At 33.7% G+C, this 18,767-nt stretch overlaps 1 protein-coding gene across 40 annotated transcripts in view; it reads left to right on the forward strand.

The window, feature by feature from the left end:
• RIC-3 (RIC3 acetylcholine receptor chaperone) overlaps positions 1–12,075 on the forward strand; it is a 46,846-nt gene extending 34,771 nt beyond the window's left edge. For 19 of the 40 annotated variants that reach the window (XR_012408615.1, XR_012408613.1, XR_012408614.1 and 16 more), the window contains 5 exons: positions 5,917–6,002; positions 6,327–6,521; positions 10,504–10,596; positions 10,745–10,894; positions 11,084–12,075. Coding sequence is in view for 23 of the 40 variants with exons in the window: in XM_073957866.1 (XP_073813967.1) it covers positions 5,917–6,002; positions 6,327–6,521; positions 10,504–10,596; positions 10,745–10,894; positions 11,084–11,218 (659 nt within the window). In the remaining 17 variants the exon portion in view is untranslated. Of the gene's footprint in view, positions 1–528; positions 650–5,854; positions 6,003–6,326; positions 6,522–10,503; positions 10,597–10,744; positions 10,895–11,083 lie in introns of those variants that run through there. The other 21 variants (XM_073957860.1, XM_073957862.1, XM_073957857.1 and 18 more) reach the window with 4 other exon arrangements.
• The last annotated feature ends 6,692 nt before the right edge of the window (positions 12,076–18,767 follow it).

Here is an 18,767-nt window from a genome sequence, read left to right on the forward strand (position 1 = left end):
CCTGTCATTGATTTCCTGCTTGGTTTAGCACATCCAGTGGATTTAATACCCCGTTTGCACTTAACCGGATTAACCCAGTGTGTTTGGGTTTCAAATGTCAATACCATAGCGTAATCGTCAAATAAATCTTCATCAAGAAGGTTAACCCGGCAAAAAGCTCTAGTGCAAACGCCGTTTAAGTTGTCATTTTCATACAATATATGTCAAATAAATCGAAATAATGCACTTGATCATCGTATAAATGCATAGTCTGAACAAGTTTTAGTGTATCCAATTATAAAATTAAATTCTTATAGAATTAACAGATAATCTGTTCCAGAAGGGTCTACTATTTTAATTTTTTTTAGATTTTTTCTTTCACAAAGTTGACAAAAAATTCAGGTTTTGGAACACAGCAACATAATATACACTCCATTCACACACGTATCATCTACTCTCACACACTCCAATATAAAATAATCTTTTTTTTAAATTATTTTATTTTTATTCTTCATTTACAATTAAATTTTGTTTTATTTCAATTTCAAGATGGTCGCCATAAATTTTCTTAAACGTCAGCAATTTCATTCTTAGGAAATAAACAAACAAAACAAATTAAACAAATACCACAAAACAAAAAACGCACTCATCTTTATCAATTGAATCATAAGTATTATTGCAATTTTCAATATTATTTATTAAATCTTAAAAAATAATAAGAACTAGTTCTTTTTTAACTAACAAATCCTACCAATCCATACGAAAAACACCCATTTGAATTTGGCATGAATGACATTTTTAGCAAGTAGTCCATTACCTTTTACTCATTCATACATTTTGTATACGGAATAGAATTATAAACAAATTTTATTAGGTCCAACTACTAACAACAATTTATGGATTGTGTATGTCTTGTTATTAATGTGGTTCCCACCAACCCACCATTCATACCGACAAAAAAAACTGACCAATTTGTTTAAATTGTTCTTGAAATTTTCCATTGTCTTGTGGCATGCTGAGTAAATAATAAAACAACAATACACAGTACAATCATTTACTCACAGAATCTCTGTATCTCTCTATCTCTCTTTATACTACAATGTCTCTCTCTCTCGATTACAATTAAAATTGTATTTCCTTCTTCAATGAAATTAATAACAAAAATAATAATAAATTTGTATTTTGCATGATGATTGGTCAAGCCGTTGAATTCGTAACGTGGCAATGCTGTTGCGTTTAGTGTACGCTAACGTGGCGCATTGACTAATCTGAATGACACAAGTTTCAAAATATCAATCGTAGCATCCAACGTAGTTTCATACTAACAAAAAACGATTTCCTTATTGATTAAACAGCAGCAGCATTCATTTCCTTTGCATATAAAAAAATAAAATAAACAAGTGGGGACATATTTCTAAAAATGATTTGTTTTTCTTTTCTTCTACTCTCTGAGATAATTTTGTATGCAACATTACTGAAATATTTATTTACTATCATCACATTTTAGGACATAGTTTCACATTTTTTTCATTAAATGGTACTTAGATGAAATGACGAAAGATCTAAAATTTATTGCGTTACTTAGTAATTACTTTTATAATAGATGAATTAGTGCAAACGTATCGTACATATGTTGGATATATTTATACAATAATAGTAAGTTTACATTTACAAAATCCACTCGATTTCAAGTGTCAATTCCATTGCTTAAACGTCAAATGAAATCCAATGGATTTCAGATGAGTTTTCATTTGACGTATACGCAAAGAAATTAACAGTTGAAATTGCGTGGATTTCGTAAATGTAAACCAAACATAAGTATCAGGGATGGACATTGTTAACTATTATGAATTACTTTAATCGGGTTTTTTTAAAGAAAAAAATCGTCTATAAACTTTAAAACCAAACTAAATCAGCCCTTCGCTTTACCAAGCCAAATTATAAAGGAGACCGACTGCGAAATTGCAAAGGGGATCTAGGCCTGTAGTGGGATTCTGTAACTCATTTTTGCTGTTACCGACAAAAATCGGTAAAATTAAATCGCAAAATTATGACTAAAACATAAAGAAAAGTTGGCATCACTGTTTGGGTCGGTAAAGGCTACCGACTACTTTTTATTCATCGTTAACTTACCGAAAAATTTCGTTAATTATCGAAATTATAAGCATTTTAATTTTACCGACAATTATCTATAACGACAAAAATGAGTTACAGAATCCCACTACTACTGCCTCGCCTGCTTGCCTTGCTTGTTTCTGATAAAATAATAAAAAAGAAAAGGGCAATCCAGTTCGAAATTTGTTCGGCCTCCTTTATTCTTAATTCAGGCAAACAGAAATTTTTATAGGCATATTCTATTGATAAACTGATTTTGAAAAATTTCTTACCTCTTCAGGAAGGTCTGAAGAGTACCACAGCATCAGTTTTGACTGACTAGAATATTTTCGTCAATGCCTGACAAATAACAATGGGCATAATGTCAATCAAACCAAATATGAGCAGAGCCTTTAAAGCGGTATATACCAGGCACTCAACGGAACCATCGTGCCGAGGCCTTAACTCCATTGAGTGTCATTTTATTAGAGTTGTGTAGTTTCGGAACGAACTAGTTCCAAGGAACTATTCCGGACAAGGGACTATTGGAACTATATCCGGCTCTTTCATTTATACAGTTCCTTTAGTTCATATAGTTCCAGCCGTGCATGTAGTTCCTTTTATTTATATAATTCATTTTCTTTCTTCGTTCGGTTCCTTCATCATTCAGATGCGGCCACATTGTTAAATAAACGTAAATCACATCCTCGTTAATTGCTGCAATTTATTAATTTTTATGCCAATTCATCCACCAGAAGATGAAAAAAGGAAGGGAAAGATTCGTTAAACTACTTCATTCTCGGAACTATTTGGAATGAAGGAAATAAAAAGAACGAGAAAGATTCGTTGAATTTTATCGGTCTCGGAACTATTTGGAACGAAGGAAATAGAAAGAACGATGAAAGAGAAAGATTCATTGAACTATATCGCTCTCGGAACTATTTGGAACTACGGAACTATATTAAGGAACTAGTTCCTTTTGACAAAAGGAACTAGAAAGATCGATCTGCTCCAGGAACTATATTGCCCAACTCTACATTTTATGAAACACGTTGACGCAAAAAAGTTATATTATGTTTAGTTTTAACGCGACAGCCAAATGTTCGCTGTTAAAAACTTGGCATCTCTTAAGGCCTCGGCACATACGGTCCGTTTAGTGACATGTTAGGACACGCGATGTCCCAAAAAAGTTAAATTATGTTTATCTTTAATGCGTCAGACACATTGTTGTTTTTCAAAAAACTTGGCATTACTTACACTTTTTTCATGTGGTTGTTGTAACGCGACCCACAACGAACCGCCATTACTTTTTTTTCAAGGCCTTGGTAGAATGGTTCCGTTGGGTGACGTGTTAAGCCTAAAACACATCATTTCTGGTAGAAGAATAAAAACAAGTTTTAACACAATTTTTTAACAGAAATGACGCAAAACTTTACTCACCCGTTGGATGTGTTTCGGTTTTATGGGGCCAAATACATACGGTCCGTTGTCAGTCGCATAATGCGTTAAAACAACAGCCACATGAAAAATGTGTAAGTGATGCCAAATTTGTTCTTGAACTATTCTAGTGGTTGTTATAACGCGGCACTCAGCAGACTCATCGTTGAGCGTTGCGTTACAAAACCACATGAAAACTTCAAGAACAAACTTGGCAGCACTTACACTTTTTTTATGTGGTTGTTGTTTTCAACGCATTATGCGACTGACAACGGACCGTATGTATTTGGCCCCTAAAGCCGAAACACATTCAACGGGTGAGTAAAGTTTTGCGTAATTTCTGTTAAAAAAATATTGTTGCTGCCAAGTTTCAATTTGTCTTTACTCTTCTACCAGAAATGACACAAAACTTTACTCAAACGTTGGATGTGTTTAGGGCTTAACGTTTTGTTTCATTTCGGGTAGAAGAACAAAGAATTTTTAAACTTGGCAGCACTTTGTTTTTTATTCATCAACCAGAAATGACACAAAACTTTACTTAAACGTTGGATTTTTCAGCTTTACTGCTTCAACGCCTAACGCGTTATTAAACGGAAATATTGTGCCGAGCGCTTTAAGGCCTGGGTACCTAAGCAGACTCGCCTGGTTACCTTGCTTGCCTTGTTTCATTCATGACATAATAAAAATAAAAGAGGGTATAAACGGTTTATTAATTCAGTTGAGCATTCAATTCAGCAAAAAGTTGGATCTATAAACAACTACTAATAAAATGTATTGAACGGATTGATTTTTTCACGACTCCGTGTGAACTACACCGAAACAGGCAGTGAAATCATCAGTCTACAATGCATGACTTTCAATTTTACAATGAACGGAAAGAAACAAAACGATTGCCGTACCAATCACACAAAGCCACAAACTTTTCAGCTTCTCTGAATCGTTTCATTCTCGCAACCAAAACAAAAACACAAACTTTTCAACGTAAAAAGATGGAAACAGTACGATTGCTGAAATGTAACTTCGGCTATGCTTTGCCGAGTTGTTTCATTCACCACCGAAACGACAAGTATTTTCGGGAAACGTTTGCCGTGCGAATTGTCAATGACATTGTGTGAAATGATCATTGGCACATTCAGGCACACACACATTTGATAGCATAACAACCCCATAAAACAACATCAACAACCACAGTGAATTTTATCAACCACCAAACGTTTTTGATTCATTCACATGTGTTTAGTACTATTAAGTTTTCTATCTGTTGTTGTGGAGTTGAGTACTTTTCGCTTTTCGTTTTGTTCGTACTCACGAATGTAAACAAAACGAAACTAAACAGCGAGCTCGGCCAACGAGGGTTATGTTTCGTTTTGTATTGTTCCTATGGAAAATACGAAACGAAACGATTGGAAATTTTATTTAAAGTATTTTTACGTACTCTGCAATTTTGTATGCTGGGATATATCTCATTTGAGAATTGGCGATACGTTTGCACTAATTTTTGTTTAACGTTTATCGCAGAGAAAAATTGTGTGTCACTCGTTCCATGAACTGATTGATTATATATTAGGCCTGTTCGATAACTTCGCAAGTAAGAAGTATTTGCAAGTTCTTGCAACTACTTCTCATTTCTCTTTTACTGAACAAGTTTGTTATCGATGTACAAACTTTTGAATTATCGTACAGACCTATTATATTTGCTTTAGAGTACATTTATACCATGGCAGAACTACCAGGTACTGGTATCACACAGCTGATCGAATATGAAAAGTCAAATCCCTTTATAAAAAAATATTTTTGTTGTAATTTCCCCAACAACATAAAGAAAGTTTTGACACAACATATTCAAAATTTTACGATGCCACTACCTTGGTAATTGTGCCATGGTTTATACCCTCGGTTATTATCACGAAAACATATCTATTTTGATTTATAGTAAGTTTACATTTACGAAATCCACTCGATTTCAACTGTCAATTCCATTGCTTAAACGTCAAATGAAATCCAATGGATTTCAGATGAGCTCTCATTTGACGTATACACAAAGGAATTGACAGTTGAAATCGAGTGGATTTCGTAAATGAAAACCAAGCATTATTGTATGTCTATATCATGGTTTTGTAAATTTTAACGTGCTCCAATCATACCTCACTTGAACATGATTTATTTCTTATGTAAATCCCTTTACATATATTTACATCACTTGATTGGAACTCATGTAAATAAATAAGATTTTAGATCAAACGTCATTTCATTTTCGCAAGAACCAAGAGAATTCATCAATATTCCATATTTTTTTGTAAAATATACAAAAATATAAAATAATTTGATTTTGTATTTTCCCACCCATTTCTCGATGATGTAAAAAAACTCGAAATGCCCCATAAACCATAAAATTACGTAATGTAGTAGTAACAGCCATACAAGGTTTAATTGATGCTGCTGACGAAGAATTAAAATTACGAGAGACTTCGACCACCACCGATCCAAACAAGGTTAGCCAAGATCTTAAAAATGATCTTCAGATGTAAAAAACAAGAAAAAATAACAGAAATGTTTTTTCTAACACATGCCAAAGCCTAACTCTAATTACTCTGCTGAAGACAAACTAATAATATGTTTGTTTTTTGATTTTTGACAAACTAATTTTTCAACTAATGTTTTATTTGTTATTATTTTTTTTATACATGTTTTTGTTAATAATTAAAATGTCTTGCTTTTTGTTATATTTAACAAATTTTTGTTTAGTTACTAATATTTGTAATATTTGTATATAATTGAATTTGTAATAATCATTTCATTGTCCTTGAAATATATAGAAAAACTCCAACGAAAATTCGACCACGAACCAAGAGCAACAACAAAAAGAAAACATTTCCAATGGGCATGCAACTAATCATGAAACAACATCTGGTGACGATAGTAAAGTAGAAGAAACAGAGGCTAAGAAGTCCGATGAGGCAACGGATGACAAACGTAAAATGAGAGACGGAAGTGCTGATCGCACAGTTTCGGTAAGTACAGTTATTAAAACAATGGATGGACATTTTATGGAAAAAAATTTTTCATTTGATTTAAAATTTTTGTTTATTTAGAAAATTAAAGAGTGGTTAGAGTTTTTGCCAGGTTATAATCCCCTTTATGTGGCTTTATTTAACGTATACGCAAAGGATTTTTGATAACTAAAACTCTCTAAATTAAATAAATCGAGTTATATGTAAACATGCTGATAGATCAACACTTGGCCTGAAAATACAATAAACGCTTTGGCCGTTATTACTGTTACTTAATTAAACCACCTTTACACCAAAAAAGTTTTAATACAACTTGCGCTTTTAAGCGGCTTTTACATCTATATACATCTATATATAAAACAAATAAATGACGTATATTCCCAAAACATCTGTTTAATGTCATGTTCACACGAGCGTTTCAATTACGTTGTTCGCCTGTCGAACGACGTACACGAATTAACCCGTTTCCACGACACCATTCGTAATTAACAGAAACATAAACAAAATTTCCTTCATTTTTGTTTCCTTGTTTTCACGAAAATTTGAACCGAAAACACATAAAATATACATTAAATGAATAGGAAAAGCAATAGACTTTCCTTCAAATGTATCTTCTATATTTAACTACACACATTTCATTCATTTTTTCCATAAATTCTGAATAATTTTGTATTTTCAATATATTTTTATATGTTTCTATTTTCAAAATTAAAGAGAGAGAGGCATGTCAAAACAATGTTTGTGTATACAGACTTTCAGTTTTTTGTTTCTGATTTTTTACGCGATTTTGAACTAATGGACAAGAAATGTGTGTGGAATTAAGAAGGAAACACAACCACTTTCCTTCTGCATCTATATAAAATGTTAAGTTCATTAATTTTCATTCATCTTTTTCCTTTTTTCTAAAAATTTTTGTGTTTTCAACAAATTTTTCAATTTTGATTTTAGACATGTCATAATTAATTTTTTCGATAAATTCTCTCATTTGTTAGGGATGGGACATACTTATTCGTCGTTCAGAGAGTATTTCTAATCGAACAACGTAGAAAAATCGTCGTTCGTTCATGGCATTTTGTGTGGGGAAATAAGTAATTTATTCGTAGTTATGGGTCGAACAACGAATAGAGAACGAACGACGTACCGTGGAAACGGGCTATTAAATGCAATTGTAATATGAGTCAAATAAATAACGTATTTGATCAAAACAGATGTTTTACTACTACGTTTACGAAATCCACTCGATTTCAACTGTCAATTCCTTTGCGTATACGTCAAATGAAAATTCATCTGAAATCCATTGGATTTCATTTGACGTTTGAGCAATGAAATTGACAGTTGAAATCGAGTGGATTTCGTAAATGTAAACGTAGTATAAGGTGTGTTTAGGTTGTACCCATGGTAGAATAATTATAAGGTAGGCCAGAGCTAACAGCTGATTACATTTTTTTCTTATTATGGCCTATTCTGTCAAAAGCAGGGTTGACATTTTTTATTGATGTTGACATTATCAATAATAAAGGTAGATGCATCGGTGAATTGTTCCAACAAAAAAATTCTTCTGCAACACTATAAGTATCTTAAAATTAAAAACAAGGGCAAAAGATTTTTATTTGCCTGGCAAAATTAAATTGTTAATTTTTAATAGTAATAAATACTTGCGATAGAACAAATATTGATATTAATTGAAATTTGTTCCAAAAGCACGGGTATGAAAAATTACAAGTATTTGGTCTGTTCCTTTACTTTCGAAAATTGTAAAATCGGCAAAAGTAGTAAAAGTTTTAAACTGTTACCATATGAATTGTATGGTGTCAGAGGTATAGGAACGCTTTTCGAGTAAAAAGTGGTAAAACTTGAAGATTCATGCACGTAAAGGAACAGAGCTATTGTAAAAATTCTAGCTGAAATGTATCTGCAAATCGGATTCCAACAATCGATGTTACTTACTTACTTAGGTGGCCCATTACAGAACATTTGTTCCATAGGCCGAACTGAGAATAGATCTCCATTCCTCTCTATTGTTGCTTCGCACTCTGGAATACCGCGCCTTTTCATCTCATCATCCACTTGTTTGCGCCATCTATTCCTTGGCCTGCCCATTCTGCGTGCACCGCCAAGCGGTCCGTATTTATACGCCTTTTTAGCGGGTTCATCATCGCTCATTCTTATGTTATGGCCTAGCCAACGCAATCGCTGCATCTCGATACGTTTAACAATATTGATGACGTTGTATAGCAGATACAGCTCGTGGTTCATGCGACGTGGATATTCACCATCAACGCAGATAGGCCCGTAGATCTTTCGAAGAATTTTTCTCTCAAACACACCAAGAACTGTCATGTCTGCTTGCGCAAGTACCCAGGCTTAGGATCCATACATCAGCACGGGTAGTATCAGTGTTTTGTAGAGCGTTATTTTTGTTTGACGAGATGTGGCTTTGCTTTTAAACTGCTTACTTAAACCAAAGTAGCATCTGTTGGCCAATACAATTCTTCTTTTTATTCCACAACTGTTGTTGGTTTGTTGTGTTTACGGAGGTGCCGAGGCAGACGAAGTCTTTTACTAACTCAAAGTTATAGGAACCAACTTCCACAGTTGGTCCGAGCTCAATGGACGCATTGCGCGTCGACACCAATAACTTTGTCTTCTCACCGTTTACCGACAGACCTACTTTAGCAGATTCTCCTTCGACCTTCATAAAGGTATCAGTTACTTCTTTTACTGATCGTCCCATGATGTCCATATCATCAGCATAAGCAAGTAACATGTGGCTATTGGTGTAGATTGTGCCACTTCTTTTGACGTTTGCCTCTCGTATAACCTTTTCCAGCAGGATGTTGTGTGATCTGAAAGGTTGTCTCCTTGTCTGAAACCTCACCCTTATTTGACTCATCAATAACGACCTAAACGCACCTTACACTACGTTTACATGTACGAAATCCACTCGATTTCAACTGTCATTTCCTTTGCGTATACGTCAAATGAAAACTCATCTGAAATCCATTGGATTTCATTTGACGTTTGAGCAATGAAATTGACAGTTGAAATCGAGTGGATTTCGTAAATGTAAACGTAGTGTAAGGTGCGTTTTGGTTGTTCCCTTATAACAACAAACTTGGCATCACTTACACTTTTTTCATGTGGTTGTTGGCCCCGGCACATTCGGTCTGTTGAGTGATGCGTCAACCGTCAGAAATAACAACCACATGAAAAATGTAATGCCAAGTTTGTTCTTGAAGTTTTCATTTGGTTGTTGTAAAACGGCACTCAACGGACCGTATGCACCGAACCTTTAAAATACACGCTAAAGACCTCAGCACAATGGTTCCGGTGAAAGCCGCGATACAACAACACGTGAAAAAAGTTTAAGTGATGCTAAGTTTTCCTTTGAATTTTTCACGTGGTCATTGTTAATACGCACCGCGCGACAAGTACCCTAAAGGCCCCGGCGCATACGGTCCGTTGAGTGCCGCGTTACAACAACCACATGAAAAATTCAAGAACAAACTTGGCATCACTTACATATTTTTTATGTGGTTGTTGTTTTCAAAGCGTGACGCGACTCACAACGGACCGTATGTGCCGGGCCAAATACATACGTTCCGTTGAGTGCCGCATTACAACAACCACATGAAAACTGGAAGAACAAACTTGGCATCACTTACACATTTTGCATGTGGTTGTTGTTTTTAGCGCGCAATGCTTTACTCAACGGACGGACTCAACAAAACAAGAACCACATGAAAAAAAGTATAAGTGGTGCCAAGTTGTTTCTTGAAGTTTTCATGTGCTAATGTGCTCGGCACAATCGGCGCTTTAGGGTACGTTAACATTTTTTTCCTTTATATCGAAACAAATATTAAAATGAGTAAATTCTTTGTAGTTCAGGAACAGACCAACAATCTCCATTATTTATTTTTTTTTCAGTTTATTATTTGCATTTTGGTTATTTTATATTTCTTTTCCATTCTTTGTTTTAAAGGTTCTTGGAATGGAAGTAACAGCCAGTTGTGAGGGTGGACACAAATGGTCCCGTCGTCCTCCAACTCCGGTACTGTCACTTCATCACGAACATGTAAGTTGTTTTATTTTTCTTTTTTGGTTCCTTCCAATTAATAAAATTCCCATAACCGAATAAATACTGTAGATTTGTAGGTTATGTTGATGTACAAATTCTCTGAAGTAAATGTAAATACTATTTGTTATTTTTCTATGTCCAACAGTCCAAATCTGAAGATGAAAAACCAGAACCACAATCGATATATTTGGAAGGCTCCTTGGCACATGATTCTCAAATCTTGGTTTCCGATTCGGAAATCAAGCAAGAAGAAATTTATGATGCTGAACTGAATGGATCTGCCGAAGAACCAGCTGTAAGGATCGATAAGGCTTTGTTTACATCAAACAAATGTTAATACAATTCGTCATATATTTCACAAGAATTTAAATTTTTAAATTGACAAACTGTCGTTTTTTTATTAAAATCCACTTGATGTAAACATAGCATAACAAGAAATTATGCGGGAAATACCATAATTAAGTAAATTTTGTATTTCTTACAGGTTGTGTTGAGTAGTAAAATGACACTATCGCTAATCAATCTGGATAATAAAGCTGAGACGAAGAAAACTGCTAGCCCCGAAGTAGAAAGTCCTTTGGCTGATGATATTGAAATAATTGGTCATGATCTTAATTAAAATAAACAAAATCTATGATTGGATAAAATGTGTGAAAGAAAACCCATAAAATATGACCCTTGGATATAAAAAAATTATCTTAAAAATGTGTTAAAAAGAACGATTTAAAACATAATGACTGATTTATGAAATTAATTGCAAAAAAAGTAGAAAAACACAGAAAATTATGTTAGCCTCTTTTTTACTATTTTCACACACACACAGTCAGGCAGCAAATTAAAAGCTTATATCCAGTACTTCCGTTATAAGGAATTTTGTGTAAACGTTGCCAAATTATTACTTAATGCCTCTGTTTTTTTGTTGTTATTTTTCTTTAATTTGCAAATATGTATTATGTATACATGGTACAATTAGTGGGATAATCCTAAAGAAATGTACATCATTTTTGCACTTGTCCTAATTAAATCTCATTTTAAAAAGGGGTCATCTTCATAATTGTACCATGTTTTCTATGCATTTTTTGACTAGTTCGTAAAATATTTATTTCTGTTCTTATTTTTTTATTTCATCAGAAACTGTGTATGCTCAAAAAAAGAATATATTATTAAATTTTAATCTATCGAACCCCATGATTTTTCTAAAAGAAAACAATTAAATGTATGCCAAATATTTTAGTATTCAACGAGAATTAAAATACAAATTTTATATAAAAAATGAATAGAACTTAAATAGTAAACATATTCTCCACTTAATAATGTCCTTACTTCCTTTTTGTGCAAAAATTACTTTTCTTTGAAATTCATTACAAATACATTCGCTGCAATTGTATTGGTTTTTAATTGTATGTACGTGTGTAAAATGAAATGAATTAAAAATAAATTTTAGATTTTAATAAAAGATTGACAAAATCATGAAAATTTGTTGTTGCATCTTTATTTAGCTATTGAATTGAAATTTATTGAGATTTTTAAAGAATCATTTATGTTTGTAATCCCTTTAATGATTCTTTATTTAGCTATAAAACGGGGCAATCAGAAGCGAGAATATTCCAAGGAAGTGTCTGCTTTTCCTAAAAGTGAGATCGGTCTTTATACTTAATTTTTGCAGGAATACTTGCTAGGCTTCAGAAGGGGGACCACCCTGTCCATTTTCCAAGGTTCCGGAACTAATAGGGTGACTAACGATAAAATGACTTTACTCAGATATTCGACTCCAAGAGGTTTGTATGATTTTACGCACCTAATTAGATTTGCGACATCTCCCTTCGCAAACTGTGCTTGTTCCCCTATTAGACTGCTCAAGAATTTGTCGGCTAAAATAACACTTCGGATCTTCACAACAACACAGTTAAAGGAGATGTCCGATCATTCTTTTTCCCAGGGTTCGATAACCCCCGCTGTACATGGTTTTCTGTTGCCTCTTCCTATCATTGATTCGTTTCAAAAAATTCCCTAGCTTGGCCAAGGACTATGAGAGCGGTTCACAACTTTTTCTACTTTTATCACTTTTATATTAAGTTTACATTTACGAAATCCACTCGATTTCATCTGTCAATTCCATTGTTTAAACGTCAAATGAAATCCAATATACGCAAAGGAACCGACAGTTGAAATCGAATAGATTTCGTAAATGGGAACAGACCAAGGCATATTTATATAAGTCCCAATTTACATTGGGCGAGTTTACTTGCGGCAATTGTCATTTTGTAGGAGAGAGAGGTGGGCATATGGTAACCCTTTGCCTCTCAGCAGCCTCTCTCACCTACAAACTGACAATTGCCGCAAGTAAACTAGCCTAATGTAAATTGGGACTAAGGTAGAAGTGATAGAAGTGACAATCAGCTGTATTCTTACTTTTTTATAAATTTAATTTTCAAAATGTAATGGAGTCTACTCATGAAATTTTAAATTTTGAAATTTGCTACCATAAAATACTGCTTTTCATCCTAAACGTGTAATAAAAATGCCCTACGACAGTTCTGAATTCTTTATATTTACATTTTGATTAAATTTATTCTATTTCAGAGGTTTTTCAAAATGTATTTATGTTTTTTCCTGAGAAAACTTTTCGAACGACCCTATTATTCAATATTTTCTTTGACAATTAATTTTCAATAACAACAATGTTGCTTTTGTAAATTTGTTCGTTAGTCTTGTGCCAGACTATGAAAATTTTCATGAAATTTTTTGAGCTTATGGGTAAGAAGGGAGAAAGGGAGCTCCTTTACCGCCGCTCTCTCCTAAAAGCTAAAATAGTTTCATCTGTTATTTTCAGTGTCTGGCACAAGAGTTATTGTAATTCATGCATATACCTTATATAAATTTACCTTGAAACAGACCATATGTGTCTTCCTGTAATCTTGATGCATGAGTCGCCCCTTATTTTTATACATATATAAAGCAGGGACACACACCATTTGTAGTGTAAACACGACCCAATAGACTTTCAGCCTGTTTCTGTATGTCGAAACGAAAATGTATGAGTCGCCCCTTATTTTTATACATATATAAAGCAGGGACACACACACCATTTGTAGTGTAAGCACGACCCAATAGACTTTCAGCCTATTTCTGTATGTCGAAACGAAAATGTATGGCCGTCATCATCACTCGATCTAAGAACGCATAATTTAAATTATTTCATTGAAATCTCTTTAGTGTGGACCGGGACTAAGGGGCCTGTTTCACTATGTCGAAAGAAAATGATTGCAAACGAAAAAGACCAAAATGTTGGTCAAACACCAAAACCTTTGTGTTTGTTTTAAAACAACTACAAACTTTAAAAATCAAACACGAGTTTAGTTGTTTTTCTTTCGTTTTCATTTTCGTTGACATAGTGAAACAGCCTGTAAGCGTACAAACACAATGACTTTTGTTGTTTGCTTCACTCTCAATTTCATGTAAATGAACAAAGGCCAGGTACTACCAACTTCGAATACGATTTTGGATTTCTTTATTCTTTTACACAAATTCAGGCTTGGATAAGCATGAATTTCTCATTGTGTTCTCACCTTAAAGCCTCCGGCACATACGGCGCGTTGAGCGTTGCGTTACAACAACCACATGAAAACGTCAAGAACAAACTTGGCATCACTTACACTTTTTTCATGTGGTTTTTGTTATCAACGCTTGACGCGACGCACAACGGACCGTATGTGCCGGGGCCATAAGGGCCTCGACACATAAGAAGCATGTTGTAAACAAACCCACTTGTTGCTTAATTTTGAAGTTTTAAGCGCTCGGCACATACGGTGCGTTGTGCGTTGCGTTACAACAACCACATGAAAAAAGTGTAAGTGAAGTCAAGTTTTTTGAAAAACAACAATATGGCTGACGCATTAAAGTTAAACATAATTTAACTGTTTTGGGACAACGCGTGTCCCAACTTGTCACTAAACGGACCGTATGTGCCGAGGGCTTTAGGAATTCAGGAAAAACAAGGGTTCTATAGATTTTTTCATTTAAGTCTACCTCTTTACTTATACCATGTTACTACTTAGTCTTATGCCAGACTATGAAATTTTTCATTAGAAAATTCTTTGTTATTCTCTTTTAAATTTTCATTCACGTCCATACACATATATGAAATCATATGAAAATTTTGATATTTTCATTGCTTTGCATTGGTTTGAGAGTTACGAATTTAAACACAAAGAATAATTTCAGATTACAGAACCTTGTGTACAAAGTTTCACCCCCTTCACACCTCTTACCTATAAACTCATTTTCATGTTAATGAAAATTTTCATAGTCTGGCATAAGACCAAATTAATACGAATTATTTCTGTTATGTGTTTTATATTATTTTCTGTTTTTTAATAATAAGAAAAAATTGTGCCACCTTTTGTGACACTTTTTTTTACAGAAATGATACTTTTTGGTGACACTTTTAGAAAATTTCCAGCGGTCACGCTGATTTGGACAACCTATGTTACCAAAAATTTTAATTTTCGCCGATGCTGCTACCTGATATTTCTACCATACGTTAATCTATCCCCGCCCTAAAGGTAGAAAAACAATGGATTTTTCTTGTTTGTGTGGCTTCATTTCTGGTAGAAGAATCAAAAAAAAAAAAACCGATACGAAATCGAAATAGATAGCTTTTTTCATTTATTCTTTTATTATAACAAAGCGAAGAAAGCATGCAACGAGCTGATTGAGTTTAGGCCCTTAATAGTACGTTTATATATAACTGGATTTAACAAACCCACTGGGTTTCAAATGCTTATATTTCAAAAAAAACCTCATAAAGAAGGTTATACCCCGGTTACACTATTGAAGGTTAACCCACTGGGTTTAATAGATCCAGTGGGTTATTCTTTGCTGGTTACACTTTGCTTTTCGAGGATATAAACTGTCAGCTGATGTTTGTTTACATATACATACAAAATAACTAATAAAGTCCCCTCTTTGCTCATGTTGGGATATTTTACACACAGGGATACATTTTTGTATCGTGGTTTCAATCGTACTTTTTGTTAAAAAGTGTCTAATGAAAAAAAAAAATAATTTTATGATTTTCAAATAACTTTAGATTTATTAACTCCATAAAATCTCATGCGACCAATCGTAACCGTGTAAAACACGACAAACTCTGTTGCAAAAACAGTTGCAACTTTTGGTACTTTTTGAGTAGAGTTGGATTTTTTTTGCACTAATACCGAATACAACACTGTATTTTTGGTGAATTTGTGCCGGATTTAAAATAAATCCAGCCATGAGAGGATTTAATTTTTGTATGGCAAATCTGGTCAGATTTGAGCAGATTAAGCAAATAAATCCTCATGAAGTGGGTTAACCCGGCAAAAAGCTGCAGTGTAACCGTGCTATTAACCCTGCAAATAGCTATAATATAAACATGGCCTAACCCTGCGTTTATACATGCCAGGACAGATAATGGGTACTTTACACGATCTGTTTTTTATATATGGGTTGTCACTTTGCATATACATTTTGTATTTAAAAAGTGACAACCCATATGTTAAAAACTTATCGTGTAAAGTACCCATAAGTTCATGTATTTGGTCTTTTCCTTTACTTTTGAAAATGGTAAAACCGGCAAAAGTTGTAAACTGCTTCCATATGAATTGTATGGTGTCTGAAGTAAAGGAACGCTTTTCGAGTAAAAAGTGGTAAAACTTGAAGATTCTTGCACGTAAAGGAACAGAGCTATTGACTGTCAAAACCCCAAAACTTGCTGTGTGACGTAGGCGTCCAGACAATTGCAAAAACAGTTGTAACATTATGAACGAAAATCTTCGATTTCTTTTGTTACCCATTCACATATTTTGTTGTTGTTCAGTTTCTTTTGTTTTCAACAGATTTCAATTATTATCTCACTTATTTTTACAAAAATGTCAAAAATTTGTTAACCCGACTGTCTGTGAAAAAATGATGGACAGCTGGGAGACAGCCGACAAATGTATGTATGTGTTATGGGTACTTTACACGATATGTATTATACATATGGGTTGTCACTTTTTAAATACAAAATGTATACGCAAAGTGACAACTCATATGTAAAATACATATCGTGTAAAGTACCCATTAGTAAATCAGAGTTGTATTTCTAGACAAATTGTGTGGTGTAAACGCCTAGTTAGACAAAAAACAATAAAAGTCAACATTTAAAATCCATTGGATTTCATTTGACGTTTAAGCAATGGAATTGACAGTTGAAATCGTGTGAATTTCGTAAATGTAGATTTAAGCTTGGTGTATATTTACGAAATCCACTTGCGTTAAACTGTCAATTACATTGCTTAAACGTCAAAAGAAATCCAATGGATTTCGGATGAGTTTTCATTTGACGTATACGCAAAGGAATTAACAGTTGAAATCGAGTGGATTTCGTAAATGTAAATGTGTTTTTGCATATGAGTTGTCGCATTTCATATTCAAAATGTATATGCAAAGTGACAATACATACATATGTAAAATAACATATCGTGTAAAATACCCATTAACTCAAACGTGTATTGTACTTATAACTTATTTTTTGGCTCCAATGATTTACAGCCTGTTTCTGTATGTCGAAAGAAGAATGTGTGCGAAAGAACACGTCCAAACTCTTGTGTGTTTTTTAAATTTGTTTTCTTTTTTTGAAGCAAAAGCAAAGGTAGATTTATTTGGAAAACCAAAGTTCGGGCGTGTTTCATTCGCCACATTCTTCTTTCGACATACAGAAACTGCCTGTTAAATTTTGGAGACACTCATTAGGTCTGTACGATAACCCAAAAGTGTGTACAAATTTGTAAAAACTTTTACAAAATGCTGTTCGATAACAAGCTTGTAAAGTAAAAGAGAGCGAATTTGGAGACAATAGGAGAGAATTTTAGAGACTTTTGTTTACAAGTTTTTGCAAGGAAAATTTTTCTTGTAAGAACTTGCAAGTTTGATCAGCAGATTTAAATTCGAATGTTTTGTGGCGGACTTCTTGGCGAAAACAGAAAGAAACGCTTGGTTATAAAAATAAATAGAAATAAAAAGGGAAAAAATTATTAAATAAATTATGGAAAACGATAACTTATTTTGTAGTTTGTGGTGACTACTTTTTTATTTAATTATTTATTTATTTATTTAATCTTTTCCGCCAACATCTTCTTCTCCTTCCTCCAATCACCTGACTTCTTGCAAGTTTTTACAAATTGCTGTTCAATAAAAATCTGCAAATTTTTAGCTTCGAGAGGGTAAAATTGGTGGAGAGACGTTATGGGTACTTTACACGCTATGTTTGTTACATATGAGTTGTCACTTCTCCCATACAAAATATATGTGCAAAGTGACAGCTCATATCGACGCCTCCAAACAATAGTATGCTAAGTCGACATAGCAGGTTTTCAAGTTCTTTACATTTTTATATTTAACGTCCTTTAACTTAAATTTTGGTAATGATCGGACAATCCGAACAGAAGTTATACACAAATATTTACTTAGCATACTACTGAAGGTCAAAGAAATTTCCAAACTTTTAGAGCTTGTCCTGCAAAACTCGCTTTTCAGAACTAGCAAACTATTTTTTGGAGGTGTCGAACGTCCTTTAACTTAAATTCTGTCTAATTTTGGTAATGATCGGTCAATCCGAACAGAAGTTATAAACAAATATTGACTTAGCATAGTACTGAAGTTCAAAAAAATTTCCAAACTTTGAGAGCTTCTCCTGCAAAACTCACTTTTTAGACTTAGCATACTATTATTTGGAGGTGTCGATATGTAAAAAACATATCGTGTAAAGTACCCATTACTGGGAATTTGCTGAGTACTTGCAAGTACTTTTCACTTGCGAAGTTATCGTACAGACCTATTTTCTGAAAACTACTTTCCGCTTCCCAGCAAAAAAGTTTGGAAGTAGTGCAATGCAGAGTTATGATTTCAATACATCTTTCGATGCCATCCACACGGAGTTATGAAAATGCACTCCGCTCGATACATTTTGGAAGCACTCGCTTAAAGATCCCTAGCCAAGCAAACCAATTTTTTGATCCCTAAAGTCACAGTCTTTTTTTTCTGAATACAAGAGTGTCTAAAATTATAAGAATTTGTTTAAAAAAATAAAGAAATACAAACAAAAGTTACGAACATTGCTGTAATTCACGAAACGCAATTTATTT

The sequence above is a fragment of the Musca autumnalis genome, unplaced genomic scaffold (genome assembly GCF_047663935.1).
Source record: "Musca autumnalis isolate F117 unplaced genomic scaffold, ASM4766393v1 scaffold_5, whole genome shotgun sequence".
NCBI lineage: Eukaryota > Metazoa > Arthropoda > Insecta > Diptera > Muscidae > Musca > Musca autumnalis.